Source organism: Lygodium microphyllum, chromosome 24, assembly GCF_053477565.2.
Source record: "Lygodium microphyllum isolate KBCC chromosome 24, Lygodium_microphyllum_v1.1.10, whole genome shotgun sequence".
Taxonomy (NCBI): Eukaryota; Viridiplantae; Streptophyta; class Polypodiopsida; order Schizaeales; family Lygodiaceae; genus Lygodium; species Lygodium microphyllum.
This window is the reverse complement of record NC_141158.1, coordinates 111245746-111266023: the sequence shown is the minus strand read 5'-3', so window position 1 is coordinate 111266023 and position 20278 is coordinate 111245746. Positions and strand designations below refer to the sequence as shown.

At 41.0% G+C, this 20278-nt stretch overlaps 1 protein-coding gene across 4 annotated transcripts in view; it reads left to right on the top strand.

Moving 5' to 3' along the window:
* The window catches only part of LOC148015527 (uncharacterized), a 78659-nt gene that overhangs the window by 38124 nt on the left and 20257 nt on the right, over positions 1-20278 (top strand). For 2 of the 4 annotated variants that reach the window (XM_087664977.1, XM_087664975.1), the window contains exons 4-6: positions 1085-1128; positions 1228-1278; positions 7146-7258. In XM_087664977.1, the coding sequence (XP_087521103.1) occupies positions 1085-1128; positions 1228-1278; positions 7146-7258 (208 nt within the window). Of the gene's footprint in view, positions 1-262; positions 1063-1084; positions 1129-1227; positions 1279-7145; positions 7259-20278 lie in introns of those variants that run through there. The other 2 variants (XM_087664979.1, XM_087664978.1) reach the window with 2 other exon arrangements.

Sequence of the window (20278 nt, the reverse complement as noted above, 5' to 3'; positions counted from 1 at the left end):
GGATTGATGGCTGAAACTTGCAAGACAAGGATGGGCTGTTTATAGATGTTGAAGGATCCCCCCAAATGAGGGTTTTTCTTATGGGACAGAGAAACTCTCTAGGACCGTGCACCATTTAATGAAACTTTTGGTGATTTACATGTTTTGGGGTTGTTTTAGAGAGCTAATCAGTTTGTAATGCAAGTTTAGCTCAACAAGCACTTGTCATGGCAGTTGGAGAGGTCACCAAGGTTGTGGTGGTTACACCAAGCAATTTTTGCAGGTGTGGAGCTAATGTGTGTGGCATGGAAGGCTGGTTGCTCAAGGATGGTGAGGATGTTGACAAAGAGACTTGGACACTTCTTGGTCACTTCTGTGGAGTTTGAAGGCTATTACTCTACGAAAACTCAAGGGGAAAAACATTTTATTTTCTTTTTAGGGCTGTACAAGAGAAAAATAAATTGCCTAGTAATTGAGGAATTAAGTCTATTTTCTTATTGATCAACAAAGTGCGTACAAGTTCCTCATTGAGATTTGCATTCATTAATGTGTAAATACTTGTGACATCATGGATCCTTAGTCAATTTATGGTTTTGGAAGGCCCAAAGCTTGTATAAAATATGTATAAGGACTGCATTCATGAATGTATACATCCTTCGATTTCCTTTTTTGTGCTTATCTATTAAAATCAAGCCCTTGTTAGGTATATTGTGAATAGCCTGAGAATTGTACTGTTACAACTTCATTATCATGTTATTGTTGCTGTCATTATCACATGTGAAGGGAGAAGGTAACATGTGAAGGGAGAAGGTATATTCTTACCCGAGTGAGTGATTGTCCTTTTTGCCTTTTCCTGCCTTGCAAGTGAAACAAGATTAATAAACTTGTCAGTCTTGGTTATTTCCACAATTCTTGCTATTTTGGGTTTTCATTGCGCTCTTATGGGTATAGTAATAAGAGGACATGATATTAACAGCTGAATAAGCTTTGAGCTCTTAAGAATGCTTCTATATCTCTTGCAGTGAAGGATTTATTGTTTTGTTGATAGACCCTAGGTACTAAGATATAAGCAAGAGGTCCTAACATGTTATTTGTTTTTTTGTAGGATTTCTAAGACAAAGTATTCCACTAGGAGCTTATGCAGTGCAGGTTATATGATATAAATTTAATTACTAAACTTTCTCTTGGTCAATTGTTTGCACTTTATTGCCTAAGGTTTGGTTCAAAACCTTCTGTTGTGTTTTACAGTTGCTCTTGAACTTTGCATGGACTCCAATATTTTTTGGTCTTCATCGTGTAGTAAGTGGGATCTATAACTCTTTTGCTAGTTCTCATTAATGACAAGTTAGTTTGATCATTTGTTAAGATTATTCTGTAGATTGGATACTAATCTCCTGAAGAGGGCTTAGGTCCTCTTGACAAAGACTCTGCCAAAGCCAACCCTTCCCATTACCTTGGTGATAAAATGCCAGTTGATTTTGCCATAGGATTTATCGAACTCCATGTGTATCAGGGTAAAGTTTGACCCTAGACTCAAAGCATGATCTATTGAAGAGATCAAATCCAGAGCACATCCTGAATCCTTCTGCCATGAATAAAACCATGTTGCATGGGGTGGATATTCCTTTCCATCAATAATGTAACCCTGTAATAAAAGCCTTGGCCTTGATCTTGTGAACCACATTTAGCATTGTCAATGGCCTCGATTGTAGGAATTAGATTACTCAATCCTTGATTGATTTCTTGGGGAATGTTTTTTGTGCTTTAATGTTATTCAGTACAGAGCAGATATCAGAAGAGCATACCCCTTAGAGTATCTGAAAGACTTCGACCAGGATATCAGCAGGGCCAGGGGATTTCCACTTCTTCATCTTGCTTATCCCAAAATCCACTTCTTCAGTGAAGCAGAATCTCTCGAGAATAGGGGCTTCCTCCTTGCTAACTGTTACTTTTTTCCACTTCTAGGAAGGCATCTAGCTTCTGCTAATACTCAGGAGGCAGCTCCAGTCTCGTGCCAATCATGTTGGAGAGATGATCAGAGAATATCCTTATTATCTCTGCCTCATCTCTGCATCAGGTTCCCTGGTTATCTTCTGCCATAGCAATCAGCTTCCTTTTCTTCTTCACCTTCAGAGCATTTAGAAATCAGGAAGATTCCCCCTTCAGTTGGATCTTCACAGCTTCAACTTTGTTCCTCTCTTGGTCTCCAATGAAATCCTCCACTTCTTTAAGTGGTAGCAATGACAGCTCTTAAACACGTAAACCAATTCTGGATCAGGTTGGCCTCTTTCGTCTTCGCCTCTATCCAACGGTCAACCTTTCTTTGGCTTGCTTACAAAGCCTTCATTTGCCAAAAAGGACAAATTAAAAGCAAAGGAAAAAGGTTACATTTTCTGCATTAATCAATCACCTGGGCTGCCACTCCATTGCCATCACCTCTTGCCTAGTGAAACTAGCTTTCCTCCTTGGAGAGGGTGGTAATTACCTGATTAATGAAGTACAAAATTCACATAAATTGAAAATGCACACTTTACCACTTTAATCTTGGATAATGGATAGCATGTTGGCCCCTCTTGCTATCAAAATTGACTAGCAAGCTTTCAAACCAACTTGCCTCTTGGTTTGCTTGGAGATTGACCTTGATCTTGCTCCTTGGAAGAGAAATTCAGCCCCAAATTTGATATTGGTTAGTTGGCCTCTTGAATCTCCTTGAAATTCTTTGAATTTTAGCTGTTGGAATTCAAGTCCTAGGCCTTCAATTTAGAGCATGCATTTGAAGTGGTTGTTAAACCCTAATTTCTACTGTAAATTAGGGTTTTTAGTAGAGATTGACTAAAATCTCCACATTTGATGATTCAATTGACTGAATTTTGCTGAGATAACTTGAGAGATGACTGTAGGATTAGAGAAAATGCTATAGAGAGAAATTTCAGAGTTGCGAGAAAGGCTGAAAATTTGTTGTTGCCCTACTCAAACAGCCATGAAAGGTATCATCTACAGCTTAGGATCACTAAAAAGGCTGTTGTTTCCTCCTATATACTATCACTTGTACTAGAAGGACCTTGGGTTGTTGTCACGTGTACTTGGAGGGTTCCAAATAGATGTTAGCTGTTGTAGGACTGATCCTTATTGGTTGCAAATCGCATTAGTAGCATCTCCTTGCTCTATAGCAACCTTTTCCTTTTTCACAATGGTGAAATAGACTTTCACCAGTCCCCCTAAAACGTTTTCCCCCCTTGCATGGGTAAGTTTTGCTAGGTGTTAGCCTTTTAATCTTATTTTTCAGCATTATCCAGCTTATTAAATTAATTTTTAGAATATTAATTTTTTAAAAATTAATTTAATAATTATTCTAATATCCAATAAAATATTCCACCAGCCAATAGTTAAATTGGTTGGGCCAATTGGTTTTCCAAGTATCCTTGAGCAGTTATTAGTCGTTAAACTATCATTAATTAATCAATTAATGCCTAGTCTCTAATGTCACCATTAATGTCAGTGGCCAATAAGTTGGTCTAGGCCAAAAAATCTGACACTGGGTACTACCTAGTACATCTCATTGTGCAGATAACACTTGAGCGGATCTGAGCTATCTCCAATGCAGTTCTTCAACGTCTTACCACCACATTCCCATACTTCTTCACCCTTTTCCTTGTAATTCCTAGTCTCAAGTGGTGGGATTAGCTTGTATATTTTGTGATGTGTTGGATCTAACCATCTCTTTACATTTTCCCTATGGGGTATAGTTACTTGAAAGGCCGCAAACCATATCTATTCTCAAAAGAATAAGAAAAAGAATAAGTTTAATGTGGTTTCAGTTGCCTTTGCAGATCTTGGTAAGCTAGTGGATAGTCAATGAGCATCCTTTTTTTGATGCCTTGGCCTCTTTGGGTTGATCGCTTGGTCTTTGTTGGTAAGATATCTATCACCTCTATAGTCTTGGTAGGCCATTGGGCAGCCGACGTGCACCCTTTGTCCAATGCTGTGGTTGCTTTGGGGCGGGACTCCTTGGGGTAATAATGGACTTTAGCTTTTCTTATAATCCCTTTTCTATTCTAGTTTTGGGCTTGAGGGGGGGTGTTGAGAAAAAGTACATTATATATTGTTTAGCTCTTTAAAACAGCCCCAAAACATGTAAATTATCAAAAGTTTTTATTAAACGGGGAGCATTTTTGTATTCCACATACAAAATTCTAATTTGGGGGGTTGATCGATTGGTTGCTGTCCCTCTCCAACAACTGGTGCAGCTGCGTTTTGCTGTCCAGCAGGTTGCCACACTCTTCCTTCAGTTGTTGCCCTATTGTTTATAGCTCCTATACATGTTTCTAGCTTTCGATCAGTGGTACATTGCTGTGTTTACCGGTTTCCAGCCTCTAGATTGCTACTTTTGGTGACTCACTTTTTGCCATACACTCTTCAACACGCTTTTAGCTTTGCTTAGTGGTTATAGCACTCGCAATTCATCTCTGGTGGACATCACCCTCCGATATCATTCACTGCTCTGCCTTGAGCATTTTGTACACCCTTGCATTAATTTCGTGTATTGATTCATTTACTTTAGAGTTCTCCTTCTCTCTTTATTTGTGTTTGTGTTTTTTGCAATTTGAGTTTTGAGTTTGCATTTTGCATTTAGGGTTTGTGTTTATTGTGTTATTATCTTAAGTTATTGTGTTTTAGTCGTGTTCGTACATTTTGTGTTTTTTCAGTGCAAACCCTAGCATATCTTCACAGAAGAGTCCATAGAAGAGGTTGATTTGGCTTTGCCTTTTGAGTTGGATGGCTGCCATGACTTTCCTTTGTTCCCGTGTGGGCTGCAAATGCTTGATTTTCCATACTTACATTGGAGCGATTCACCCATGATTACTCTTCTTGCAACAACAATGACACCAATGCATCAAGTGTGTACGTATCAACATCTCCTTGTATAAGTATTAAGCAAGCAAAGTGTAGTGGTGAAACATTGATAAGACTCATGTATGTGTGCCAAGACTGTAGAAACAAGAGAAGTATCATGAATAATCTCATCAATATTTATCACATATGATTTCCTCAATTCCCTCATCAAAGTTGGTGTTCATGGAGTCATACAAGGGACGAGGAATGTGTAGCTCCTATGGAGCCACGGGTAGAGTGGACTGTGGAGTTGAGAGTGATGGTGAACAACCACTGTCTGTTGATGGAGCAAATTTCGAAGTCGAGGGTTGTGAAAACCATTGAACCCAAAAGTAGGTGGGGGAAGCCTCTATAACACATTGTGGTGATCTCTAGGAGGGCTTATTGTCTCATGAGGTCTTAGAGCTTTCTTTTTGCTTGCAAGGGCTCAATTTGCGTCATATGCTTCTTATTGCCTTGAGCATAGAAACCAATAGCCGATGCAAAATGGCCTTTGTTAGCTAGAATGACAAGGTGGCACAAGGAGTGCTTGGGGATAGACGCGTGTATTTTGACGATGTAGGGAGCAAAGGTCGATGATGACAAGCTTCAATGGAGTGACCGTTTTTGCCGTAGTAGGTGCATCCAGTGGTCCATGCTTCTCCTTTGGAAAAGAAGCCATAACTTTAGCGTGTCAAACTTGTAATGGGCGAATCGGGGGGAGAAGAAGATAATGGTATCACTTGAATGAACTAAGAAGAAGATAATGGTATCTCTTGAATGTTGTAGTGGAATGAAGAAGAATTAGGAATCTAAGATAATTCCTTTATTTTCCTTCATGGAGAATGATGACTTTTAGCTATGTGACACCTATGCTCTAATACCATGTAAAGAAAGGGTAGGGTTTGTAGAGAGGAACACAAAGTGTGTATGAGAAACAAAGAGACACAAAAGTCAGAAACATGGAAACTAAATGAAGTAATGAATGATGAAGAGTGCTGATAAAATGAGTGAGCAATGCATGTCATGACTTTGATTGCTCAATAGACTAAAGTATAAGAGGCTGCTCAAGATATAGGCACATGGATCAAAACCATAAGTCGAAAGTGACTTGGCTGGGCAGCTGAAACACAATGCCAAGTAGAGAAATGTTAATATTGCCCAAAAAGGCTAGGTCACTCTGATGGCTACACCTGGTAGCCCCTACTTCTGACATTGGAAATGGTCTTTAGACTCTTGTAAAGTTGGAATTTACTTCGTTATATTGCTTAATCTCATTATATTACAATGATATTGGTAGGCATGGATTTACACCATATAAACTATGAAAATACAATGTTAGGACCACATGAAAGATGTGCATTTCGTCCAATCATGTTGACAATTTATGCATCTTCATGGATCTATCCCACACTCCCAAAGTGTGAATCTTTGATAGGCATAGGCTGAAGCTAAGGGTACTGATGTTTAATACTGTGTAGTTTAATTATTTGAGTCTACCATAACTGCTGGTGGATCACTAGCAATCAATCACTGTCTATGAACTCTAGCAAATTGGGTGGATTGTCATGAGGAATAGATTAATCCCTGGAGTTGTGTGAAACTTTGAATGAAAAATTAGTAATGGAAACAATAGTCTTATGAAAGATGTGCATTTCGTCCAATCATGTTGACAATTTATGCATTTTCATGGATCTATCCCACACTCCCAAGGTGTGGATCTTTGATAGGCATAGGCTGAAGCTAAGGGTACTGATGTTTGATACTGTGTAGATTAATTATTTGAGTCCACCATAACTGCAGGTGGATCACTAGCAATCAATCACTGTCTATGAACTCTAGCAAATTGAGCGGATTGTCATGAGGAATAGATTAATCCCTGGAGTTGTGTGAAACTTTGAATGAAAAGTTAGTAATGGAAACGATAGCCTTATGAAATTAAGTGAATATTTTGAATAAACAAAATTTATCCTCTCCAGGGTTGTTAAATCACCCATCTTTGTGGCAAAATTCCTAAAAAATTGAGGTGTGTCTCAAGCATTGTCTGGTTCCAGTAGCTGCAGACACTAATTTCTGTTGTGTACTATAGACTTTCTATTTTAGGCTTCACTTAGTGCCTATATGTGTAACTGTGAAATCATCCAAACTGTTGTTTGGCTCTCTTTTCCTAAAAGCATGCATGAGCTCTAAAGCAATGTGATTGTAAAAGTTTGCATGGAGGTTTTCAATGGATCCTGGAGTATATGGCTCTGGGTGTTGGGCCAAGTGATTGATTTATTATTTTCATCTATCAGGGGCTTGCACTTGTTGAGATAATTGCACTTTGGACAGCGATTGTGGTGACTATTTATCTGTTTTGGCATGTTAATCCTCTTGCTGGACAGTTACTTCTACCGTATGTAGCATGGTAAGTTCCTTCCATGCAGGTACTTTTTATCATCTGTTCATGCTCAGTACATGGTCTATGTTAGTTCTCTTTCAAAGTGTGTACTAGTGAGGTTAATCAGTTGTGTCCTGTCATAAAGTTTATATTTCTGCGTTGATTTTGTGACAAAATTAGTTAACAAGACTTCATTTTAATATTATGTAACAAGTTTTCATTCAGATGCACATAAAAATATCACTTAAGAAAAACTTGCATGCTCACAATCATTTGTGTTGGCAACGGTTTTCCACACAATGATTGTTTTGCTTGGTTGGGAACAATGACGCCTAGCTGGATTAAGTTTATATTAGTTAAGTGTTAGGACTACAATTTTGACTAGATGGGGATAACAGAAAACTGAAAGGGGAACTTGATGCTCCCAAGCTGGCTGCTTTGTAGCTGGGAGGCACACAAGTGGCCTTTGATGCCAATGAATCTGGCTCTTTTCGAAGGAAGGGAAGTTGCATCTTTCACATTTGAAGAAAAGCGTCTTGGCTCTCTCTCATGCTCTTTGAATATTCTCTTAATAAATTGATGATGTCCAGCAGAAGGCTGAAGGCATCTCTGTTAGAGGTGTCTGATCTTTTGTTTGCATCTCTGCCTTGGGCTGCAATCTTCTATTCAAGTCTTACCTTACAGTAGCCTTGCAAGCAAAGGGTGGCTAAGGGAGGGCTTATGTTAGCGGGTTACCCTTGGTGTATGCTCATGGAGGATCCCATCTGCACATTTTAACTCATCAGTTATTGATCAACCCAGCCAGAGGTATAATTCTGGCAGTAGTGGATCTAGGGTATCCTTCAAGATTGACATTCTTGAGTGGGTATGCAAGCATCAAAGCATGGGGCCTTAGGTTGAGTGTAAGGTTGCTGATTACCCTTGGAGATGTTTGACCATTCTTTGCTGTGTGATTTGTGAAGTGAAGTGCGAATGCAGCCGCCTGTTACAGGGCATGCTAGAGAACTAAGTTGGACAAACAACTTGCCTATAACCATCATCCAATGGCTCACCCACACCAGGGGTTCCAGCGCCTTAATACTAGGTGTGCATCAATAAGAACTGACTGAAAAGCCATCTTGAGTAACAATATGGCTCAAGTTGAAGAGTTATTTTTGGAAAAGGAGAGAAATTTCTATAATAATGAATCCCTTGAAAAATGACCTGAGGTAAAATTAATACAATAAGAGCCCTATATAGGGCTTCAAAATAAAATTCAAACATTGAAGGAAGTCTATACAAGGGCTGAGTTAAAAGCCAGCCTAGCAGTCTAAAATGCCAACCATGTGTGGCTCAAGATGGAAGAAGGTGCTTGAATCCCACGTCCATAGAAAAGTCTTATCTCCTTCTCGTGTTCTCTGAGTCACCCTGTAGTCTATCCAATCTCTCATGAAGAGTGTGAAATATTGTTGTCCAACTGTATATTGGAGACATCATGTAGGTCTATAGCATGGCTGCATCTCAGATTCCAGATGAGCAAAGCAATAATGCAGCTGATCATCTCCCATCAATGACATTGCCTATCAATCCGGATTGACTGCGAAAAATCTGGAGTAGGAATTGTGCTCACAATGCTGATCACAGATGAGGAAAGATACAGTCTGGATATCCTCATAGCCACATACAATTGGGAATGGGAACGAGAAGGTCCCATTAAAAAATATTTAGTCCTAAGGTAAGTACTTCTCAAGTATTCAAAGACACTCTTAAAGCATCATCCTTCAGATCATATTGCACTAGTAAAAACAAAATGAATAGTGCACCATATATTAGGGTCACTTGATTCTGCAAAATGAGTGCATACTACATTAAAAGGAGCTATATAGAGGAAGGCCTAAGCCATACATGTAGGCAAAGCTTGAAGTATATATGAAAAAGGGCCGAGGCTGATACAAGTGTCAATGTCAAGATTGAAGACAAGACAGAGCCTCTTGATGCTGCAAAATGAGTACATACCATATCAAAAAGAGCTAAAACAAATAAAGCCTAAGGTATGTGAAGATATGCTAGGGTTTGCGTAGAGAAAACACGGAATGTACAACCATGACTAAAACACAATAACTTAGATATTAATGCAATAAATGCAAACCCTAAAAACAAAACTCATAATTTAAACTCAAAATGCAAAAGCACAAACACAAACAAAGAAAGAAGAGAATTTTGAAGTGAATGAATCAATGCTGTATATGAATGAAAGAGTGTATAGAATGCTCAAAGGCTGCACAATGAATGATCTCAGAGGGTGATATCCACCAGAGAAGGATCCCAAGTGCTGAAATCCACCAGTCAGAGATGTAGAGAGGGGCGGGCAGCAAAACATAGCCTGTACTAGTGTGTTGGAGCTCATGGAGACCTCTAGAGTAGTGCTAGCAGGGTAGCAGCAAAAGGCAGCAATTTTGGCACTTGGTTGATCAGGATGGCAGCTAGAAATGGCTGATCAAGGGCTGAAGATTGTCGTGGAGTCTTTCCAGAGTAGGAGGAGTGAAGAACAGCTTGTTGCCTAGTAGCTAGGGTAGGGAATGTGGGGCAAATTGTTGCAATGATGACGTGGACTACTGGTGCACTAATTAGTGAGTGTCACGAGGACGTGAAAATTTGATGCTTTGCTTATGTTTAATTGGCATTTGATTAAAGGATTAATCAAATGTGCAATCAAAAGATGCACATGTGAGGTGCAAGCTACTTTCTCACAGTTGAAGACCGAAGGACCCTGTGAAAAAGATGGGTGTCAAAGGCAAAAGTTGTAACAAGTTACACTTGTTAGATTCTAGGTGAATTTTGGTGTCAATTTGCCCCTAGGACCATTAATTGGCCATTAAATGCCAGTGGTGACACTAGGAACTAGACATTAATTAATGGATTAATGCTTGTCCAAGGGTCAATTAATGCATGGGACCACTTTGGGTTGCAAATGGCCTAGCCAATTAATTTTGGATAGGCAAGGTCAATTTTCTGGGCATGGATCAAGGGCTGAATTAATTTTCAGAATTAATTAATTCTGAAAATTAATTAAATGGCTGGAAATTGCTGAAAATGGATCAAGAAAGCTACCACTTGGCAAAACTTTCCCATGCAAGTGGGGAAAAGGTTAAATAGGGCTGAAGGGAAAGGGAAATCTCGTTTTTTCATTTTGGAGCTGTTGGGAAGAGGTGTTGGACTGTTGCTGCCACCTTTTGGGGCCATTTCCTAGTCATTGGAGACTATTTTGGGATGGAGATTGCATATTCTTGACCTTGGGAAGCTAGCAATTGCTGTTGATGCACTTTCTCCTGAAGATCACAGTCTTTGATACTCCTATTGTTGTTAGTGCATCCGTTTGAGGCTGGTGCAGTAGGGCAGTTGCTGATTTTGATCAGTTCTTCGCGACAAATCTCAGAATTTTCTCTCTCTACAGCATTCTCTCATCTCCTTCAGCCTATGCTCAGTCATTCTCAGCAATTCTTAGCCATTTGGAGGAAATTTCAGCCATTTTTGGTGAGTTGATTTGCAATTTCTGCAGTAAACCCTAATTTACAGCAGAAATTAGGGTTTAGCAGCCACCTTGGATCCATGCCAGAGATTGAAGGCTTAAGAGACTGAAATCAGTAGCTGATAATTGAAGATTATCAAGGGATTTCAGGATCTAGTCCATCCCGAATTGATTTGGAGCAGCATTTGGCCAGCCGAGGGTCAAATTGGAGAAGTCCTAGGTGAATCAAGGGGCAAATGACCCAAAAGGCTTGCTGGTCATTTATGACAGCAAGAGCAATTGGTTAGCAGGAGGAGATTGAAGAATCTCAAGTTGTACTTCTTCCAATTGAATGAAAGCTAAAGAAATACCGCAAGGGGTGCCAATTTTGGAGCCAACAAGGTGTCTACTGTCCAAGAACGTTATGGTAAAGTGTGTATTTCATGTTATGTGTATTTATTTATTGCTGTAATTAACTCTTAAATCAGGTTATCACCACCCATTCCAAGAAGGAAGGTTGGTTTCAGTAAGAGCAAAGTTAGCATTAGGAACATCTAGAACAACAAGACGATGGCTAGAAACAGTCCGCTTGTTGGGACTGGATGGTGATGGGCTGCAGTCGATGATGGCTAGACAACAGATGGTGGCTGGCTGATGGTTGAAATGTTGGGGGTAAAGGCGCCTTTGCCTAGCCTCCCGTGTATTACTACACTGACAGTACCCGCCACTGCACACTACAAGTGGCGGGCGCCCGTCACCGTCACTTTATTCTTTATTCTTTTAGTGACAGTTTGAATAAAGAAAGGCCTGATCACACATTGTGACTGTTGGAGTTCCCATTTGTGTCTCTTTCTCTTCTTGCTCTTGCTCTCCGCCATAGCTCACTTCCAAGCAAGCTTCGATCCTTCTCACCTTTCAACTGGTATCAGATCTTTGGATTAGAGCTTAATCATGGAGCTTGGCCTGGCATTACTTCAGCCCGGATTGAAGACCTAGAGCTTGGAGCTTCAATGCCAGCCATGGCTTTTTCCCCACGAGGTAAGATTCTATCTCCCACCTCTCCCCAGCCCTCATAGGCTCTTTGTAGGTGTTCCTTGGCTTCATTGGGCACCTTGTATGTCCCCATTTGCCCCCTTATCCTGAACATAATCAGCGGGCCCTACAATTAGCTCACGTTTTTTTTATGCGTATTTCAAAATCTAGATAAAAAATCCCATTTTTTCTCATATCTCGGGCATCCAGAACCCGATTTAGACAAGATCTGAGTTGATTTACAGCAAGAAAATATCATGCTCTTAGCTTATGTGATGCTCCTGAGGCTTGGTATTTGATGCCCAAATACTTTAGGGATGTTTGCCCAATGTTTTGAGATGCTTTGGGACTTGGTTTGAGCTTCCATAGCTCGATTTATGCAGGGATTTACTATTGTACATTGTTTGGGCAGCAAGGTTTTATCAGGGATGGCTTATGCATAATGCTCTTTGTTGATATTCGGGTGTCTTGTTGGATGTATTGATGCTTGATCATCATGGTTTATGCTCGGATATGCTATTTGAGAGCTATTGAGCCTTGATTTGGATGCGGACACTTCGTTGTTGGTTGGGATTTATGCTACCTTGGTTGACATGTTATTTTACCTCCAGTTTGGTTATGTCTATTGGTTTCGGGCTATGTCTTTGGGATATGCAATGAAGTATTGACCTTCGGGGTACAACATCGAGCTTGTCTTTGGTTCCGAATCTTCATTTAAGCTTGAGCAGCTCGACTTTGGAATGCATTTGATGCTCCGTCTTGGATGTACATATAGCATAAATGTTACCTATGTCTGACTGGTCTTGACATGCTTGGCCCATGCCACTACTACATGCTACTTACATTGTTTGGAACTGATTGTTACTAGTGTCTTATCTTGGCTTGCATCTAGTTTCTGGGAACTCGGGATATTTCTTGGCTTGCCAGAGTTGTATTTGGGATACAGTTGATATCTATGGATGCTCTAATTGGAGACTACAAAGCCTATATATTTATGATGTCTTATTGATGTATGGTCTTGGATCTTTCATCATTGGTGCTCTCATATACCCTTCTTGAGCTTCTTGGCTTGATCCATACGGCTTTTATGCTAGTAGGAATATCGTTGAATGTTTGACAGACATTGAGCAGGTGGTTTATGCTATTGAGCTTTGAGTCTTCTAAGACTAGGATCTTCTTTACTTGGATGTTGCATGGTCGATATGCCATGGTCCGCATACATGTACTTGGGCTGATTTGGGCTTCGTACTTCCTAAGCATACATCTCTTTGTGTCAGGTCTTGCTAGTGTTGTATACACTTTGCCCTATTACACAGGGGATGTGCCGGCTTATTGACTGATTCGTTTGACATGCTTGGGTGTTTGCTCAATGTCCGTATGACTGTCATATGCTGATTTATGCCTGCTTGATGTAGGTTATGCTTTAACAATCAGTGGTTGACTTAGTGCATTGATTTTGCCTACAGTTTACTCTCATTGTACTTGGCTGTAATTTATTATAGCAAGCAGTTGTGTATGGACTGATATGGAATTTTTATGCTGAATCATCTTAATTTTATGTACTTTTGATGGTACTTAGTGGGCAGCATCATTAGCTATCAGTTCGTGGTCATTTTGCCTTGGTTTTGGTGGTATTTTTGACAATTTACAGAAGAAAATAACAAGCAGTTTTGAACTGTCTACACTGTTTTGGACTGCATTATGGGTTCTTCTTCCACAGACAGTGCTATCTTCAACATCACTAAGCTTAATGGTAAGAATTATGCCTATTGGAAGAGCCAAGTTTAGTAGGTATTGGTGCAGAAATCGTAGATAAAGCCACTAAGGATCCATGGTGAGTAGCCTGAAACTATGACTGATAACGAATGGGATGAGCTTGATGAGTTATGCAAGTCCACCCTCATCTTGTCTCTCATTGAACAGGTGCATTACAATGTGGTTGAGGAAGCACAGAGTGCTTGGCAGCTTTGGGATAAAATTAAGAACCTCTATGACAAGAAAAGTCCAGCAAGTCGGATGTATTGGCTGAAGCAGCTTATGGACCTGTGCATGAAGGAGAATATGACAATGCCTGCTCATTTGAGCTAGTTCCATGCTATTCTCAAGAACTTGATTTCGCAGGGTATTACCTTTAATGATGAGGTTACTTCATTGTTTTTGCTTGGGACTCTAAGTGAGTCATGGGATGTATCCTGCACTGTCTTATGTGCTCCTGCTACTATTTTGAACTTGCCTGATGTAGAGAGTGCTCTTCTGCAGAAAGAGATTAACCGTAAGAACTTGGATACCTCTCCTGTGTTGCATGCTTTGACTGTTAGAGGCAGAGATGGTAATGGCAAGAATGACCGTGGGAATGGCCGTGGCAGAGACTTGCAGAAGTCTAGGTCTAAGTCGTGTGGTAAGTCGCGCAGCAAGTCTCATGGGAGAAATGCTAATGTGACATGTCATCATTGCGGCAAAAAGGGTCATATACGTCCACAGTGTCATGAGTTGCGCAATGAGAAGTGCAAAGAGAAGGGGAAAGACAAAGTACAGGAAAAGTCCTCTAATCGCAGCATTATGCCTGCGAAATCCTGTGTGAAAATCGAGGAGATAATTGTCGTACAAACTGATGACTTTGATGAGGAGTACATACTTGCGACTAGTTCTTGTGATGCTATGTCGTTGACCGATGTTCACTCTATGTATGCGCAGTGCTTGCTTTTGGATTTTGATACTTTATTTCATGTTACACCATGCCGTGAGTGGTTCCACTCCTACCACACTGTCTCTGGTTCAGTTCACTTGGGTGATAATAGGTCACTTGCTATTGTTGGCTTTGGGGATGTACGGCTGCAGTTCTCTACTGGCAGTAGCTTTCTCTTACAGGATGTACATCATGTACCTACGCTTACACGCAGTCTTATGTTTGCAGGGCAGCTTGATGATGTTAGGTTTCATGTTTCTTTTAGGAATTCTGCTTGGAAGATTACCCGTGGCAGACTTGTGCTTGTTAGAGGTGCCAAAGCTGGCAGTCTCTATCCTCTTGTAGTTGATGGGTCCTCTGTTGACCATGTCTTGTCAGTGGATTCCATTCCATATGTATCTCTTTGGTATGTCCGTTTGGGCCATATGTCCTTGAAGGGACTGAAAATGCTTTCTAGTTTGCAGTACTTACCACCCCTTGACTACGCGTGTTTTGATTCATGTGAGCATTGTCTTTATGATAGACAGACTAGGAATACACATAAGAAGTCTGGTAGAACACGCATAAGTGAGCCCCTGGCATTGGTACATTCGGATGTCTGTGGGCCCATGCCTTGTCAGTCTATGGGTGGTGCAAAGTATTTTGTGATATTCATTGACGATTTTTCGCGTAAAGTTTGGGCTTACCCCATTAAGCTTAAGTCTGATGTCTTGGCTGTATTTCGGAGATGGCTTGCATGTGTTGAAAACCAGGCTGGGTATAGACTGAAATGCCTTAGGACTAACAATGGGGGAGAATATGTGTCACATACTTTTGAGCAACTATGTGACAAGAGGGGTATTAAGCATCAATTGACCGCCCTCTATATCCCACCCCAAAATGGTTTGGCTGAGCGGATAAATAGAACCATCCAAGAGCGTGTACAGAGTATGCTTAGCCATACAGGCTTACCACAGAGCTTTTGGGCTGAGGCAGTCAGTACAGTTGTGCATGTCATAAATAGATCACCTTCTAGTAGTTTGGATTTTCAGGTTGCAGAGGAGGTATGGACTAGGAAACCTCCATCTTATGCGCATCTACGTGTCTTTGGATGTGAGGCATTCTACCATATGTCCAAAGACAAGTGTACTAAGTTGGATCCTGAGAGTGTCAAATGTATTTTCCTTGGCTATGGGGATACAAGCGAGATGGGTTACCGTCTCTGGGATCCGCGAGCGCGGAAAGTCATCCGCAGCCATGCTGTAGTCTTTCATGAAGACAAGATGCATAGGCAGCCTGAGAAGGCGGTAGAGATACATAGGGTTATATTCTAGGAGGAGCCACGTGCTCCTACCCTGCCAGTTGAACAACGTGCAGCAGCAGTTAGTACACATGGCCAGGATGTTGTACCGGCCGCAGAGCCTGCCGTGAGATGGTCTACTAGAGATAGACATCCACCTGATAGATTTGAGCCCTCGATGCATTATGTCTTGGTTATAGATACAGGAGAGCCTCTCACCTATGATGAGACTTTGTGTAGGGGTGACAATCACTCCTGGGAGAGGGCTATGCAGTTTGAGATAGACTCTCTGCACAAGAATATGGCTTGGGATTTGGTTGCACTGCCTTAGGGCAAGAAGGCTTTGCCATGCAAATGGATGTACAAGCTGAAAAGTACCCGTGGAAACCCCAAGCCTGCTTATAAGGCAAGACTTGTTGCTAAGGGTTTTAAGCAGGAGCATGGAGTTGACTTTGATGAAGTCTTTTCTCCTATGGTTAAGATGACCACTCTACGCTTGGTTTTGGCCTTACTTGTGCAGCTTGACTTGGACTTGTACCAGATGGATATCAAGACTGTATTCTTTCATGGGGATTTGCATTATGAGATATACATGGAGCAACCTAAGGGCTTTGTAGAACCTGGCAGGGAGCACCTAGTGTGTAAGTTGAAGAAAAGTCTTTATGGCTTAAAGCAGGCACCTAGGGAGTGGTATCATAAGTTTGATGCCTTTATACAGTCACAAGGCTATAGTAAAAGTGCTATGGATCCGTGTCTTTACACGAAGAAAGCCCGTGATAGCTCATTGCTTATTTTGGTACTTTATGTGGATGATATGTTGATAGCAGGAAAAGCTCATGATGAGCTGGATGCTCTTAAATCTTAGCTAAAGAAGAGCTTTGAAATGAAGGATTTGGGACAGGCCTCTCACATTCTTAGTATGCACATTAAGCGCGATAGGCATCAGGGACTACTCTACCTCTCATAGAGGGAGTACATTCATAAAGTCCTTGAGTGTTTCCGCATGCAAGACGTAAAGCCTATTGGCTGTCCATTATCTTCTTATGTGAAGGTTTCACAGGCCGATTATTTACAGACGTATGAGCAAAGGGCCGAGATGGTCAAGATCTCTTATGTATCAGCCATGGGCAGTTTGATGTATGCCATGATAGCCACTCGTCCAGATATTGCCTTTGCAGTTGGTGTTGTGGCACGGTATATGGCTATACCTGGCAAAAAGCATTGGGATGCCGTAAAGGGTATCATGAAATGCCTGAAGGGCACAACAAATATGTGTATTTGCTATGGCAGCTAGGATATAGGAGTTGTGGGCTACACAAACTCCGATTATGCAAGACATGCAAATAGTAAGAAGTCCACTTCCGGCTACGTCTTTACCTATGTTGGAGGTGCTGTTTCTTGGATGTCCAGGGTTTAGAAGTGTACGGCTCTCTCTACCACTAAGACCGAGTATGTTGCGGCCACTGAGGCTTGCAAGGAGGCCATATGATCGGGCCGTTTGGTTCATGACCTTGGGATTGATACTATATCTACGCTGCATTCGAATTCTTTGAGTGCTATTCAGCTAGCCAAGAATCCAGTCTTCCATGTGAAGATGAAACACATTGAGGTGAGGTATCACTTCATACGTGGGGTCGTGGAGGACAAGTCTGTTGACCTTGTCAAGATCTTCACTAACGAAAATCCAGCAGATTTGCTAACGAAAAGCCTCACTACTGAGCGCTTTGCCTTACTCAGGAGATTGATGGGCGTTGGATGAGATGACGTTTTTCCTCATCCTGTAACAGAAAAGTGTACATGTGTACATTGTACTATTTTTTCTTTTTCTTATCAGTCCTCACTGGGACTGATTCACCTTTAAGTGGGAGGTTGTTGGGGGTAAAGGCGCCTCTGCCTAGCCGCCCGTGTATTACTACACTGACAGTACCCACCATTGCACACTGCAAGTGGCAAGCGTCCGTCATCATCACTTTATTCTTTATTCTTTTAGTGACAATTTGAATAAAGGAAGGCCCGGTCACACATTGTGACTGTTGGAGTTTCCATTTGCGTCTCTCTCTCTTCTTGCTCTTGCTCTCCGCCATAGCTCACTTCCAAGCAAGCTTCGATCCTTCTCACCTTTCATGAAATCTGCATGGTAGAGTGAGAAACTTGCACACAAGGATGAGGCTTAATGGTGGGTAGCTTGTCTATTTATAGATGTAGAAGACTTCTCCCAAATTAGGGTTTTTCTTATGGGACATAGAAGCCCTCTAGAACCGACCCCAATTTAATGAAACTTTTGGTAATTTACATGTTTTGGAATGTTTTAAAGAGTTAGCTAGTTTGTAATGCATTTTTAGGGTAACACACCCTCTCAGGTTCAAAACTGGAACTAAAAAGTGATTGTTAGAAAAGCTCAAGCTGAGTGCTATCTCAAGATGTCCCACCCCAAAGTAGTTAGGGCATTGGACAAAGGCTGCACGTCGGTTGCCTAGTGGCCTACCAATGCTATAGAGGTGATGACAATCTTCACCCCAAAGAGGCTAAGGTATCGGGTAAAGGGTACTTGTCAGTTGCCCAATGACCTACTAGGACCTGCAAAGGATAATGGAATTGTTGGGTGTAAAGCCCCTTTGGTTGTAAACTCCCATTAATCCCGTGTATATAAACTTACGGGTGTAAACACACCCTTTACTTGTACCCTAACATATAAATGCATTTTTATTCTTTGTGTACGGTGCAACACATTGGTACACTTACATTCAATTTTCTCAGCTCTCAGCTCTATCTTTGCTCATCTCTGTCTCGCACTTCATAGCACTCACACTCAACAAACTTGTATTAGAACATTGGTTACAATGTTCGTGCTTCCAAAGAGTGTGCCAAGTCGTGAGACTGGCAATAGTTGATAGGTCGTGGCTGGGTGTTGCAGACGGGGTAGGTCGTGAGCAGTGCGACCAAAACCAGCGGGCGACTAGTCTTTATGACTGATGCAAGTTGCGGGCAATAGTCGACAGGTAGCAGGTCGTGGGTAACAGTTGACAGGTATCAAGTCGCAGGTAACAGGGCGACTAGGTTGACTGGCATGACGGGGCGATGAGCCAGGTAGGCTATGCATGATGGGTCGATAGGGCCAAGCGGTAGACGGGCAGGTCAACAAATTGAAGTTTGTTTAAAATTTGGATTTTTTTTTCTCTTCTTTCTCTATCGGGTGTTTGCATGCACAAGCACACAACACCATTTTGGTTGAAAATTTTGGGGTTTTTTTTTGGATTCGGAAACCTTGATCCAAAACAAGACAATTTGACAAGGAAATTGCAGAAATTGCGCACATTGGCTTCGAAAATTTTGGGGCTTTTCTCATATTAGTGAAATTTTGCTTAGATGAGTCAAATTTGTTGACATTGGTGCACATTTTGACCTAACAATTTTGGGGCTTTTGCAAGATTTTGGCAAATTTTGCTAATTTTTCTTGTTTTATGCTCTTGGGTTCATGTATTAATGTAATTGGTGCTGCAGATTGGTTAGTAAAATTTCGGGGCTTTTGCTGAAATTTGAGAATTTTTGCAAAAATTATTTCTAAAATGTACATTGGGAATATTGCTGAAGCAATCTTGGTGTTGTAAGCAATGAAATTTATCTTCCACTTGTGAGATTTTGAAGAAATTGCAAAGAATCTTGGTTTTTTTTTGTGTATCAAAAGTACTTGGTCACATATGTATGCAATACACATGTTGGGTAGCTCCCATTGAGTTGATGTATTGCTGAATAGTCATGTTGCAGCAGTCTTAGTGATCACTTGCAGATCTGGGATTGTTACAGATGTACTTTTGGTGATATTGCTAAAGTGAAAGTCACTTGGCAGTGATGTATGCTTTGAGTATATACTGAAATTTCAGTTATATTGCTGAAAGTCATCCATTCTACTGTTGTACATGCACTTGGACTGAACCCTGCTCTCATTGACTGAAAATTTGGGTTGATATTAGCTGAATATTCAGCTCATTGTTTACTGTCATAAATTCTAGTATTGATCTTTGGGTACATTGCTGAAAAATGGCTGCAAATGCTTTAAGCAGCAGTGACACTAAATCCTCGCTTGAAACCAAGAGGTTTGATTGCATTGGTTTCGATTTGTGGAAGGACAGGATGCAAGGCATTTTGTTTCTCAAGGATTGTGATGATGCTCTTTTGGAAGTCAAGCCTGCAGCTATGACAGATGAGGATTGGGCTAGACTCAACAAGAAGGCCATTGCATACATTAAAATGGATGTATCTGATGATGTACTTACAAAGGTTGTGAACATGGAGTTGGACGAGTCTAAGCCAGCATTGGAGCATTTGAGTGCTTTCATAGGGATTTTGAGCCAGTTGTAGGACTTTGATTTATAGCCCTTCAATGATAAATTGAAGGCTATTTTCTTGTTGATGACTTTGCCTAATAGCTGGGAGTCTCTAGTTGTTTCATTGAGCAACAACCCTGCTTTAACCTTCGATGGTGTTAGGGGCTCTATTCTCAATGAGGAGTTTAGAAGAAAGTCCAGTGGAGAAAGCAGTGATTTAGCCTATTGTAGTGACGGG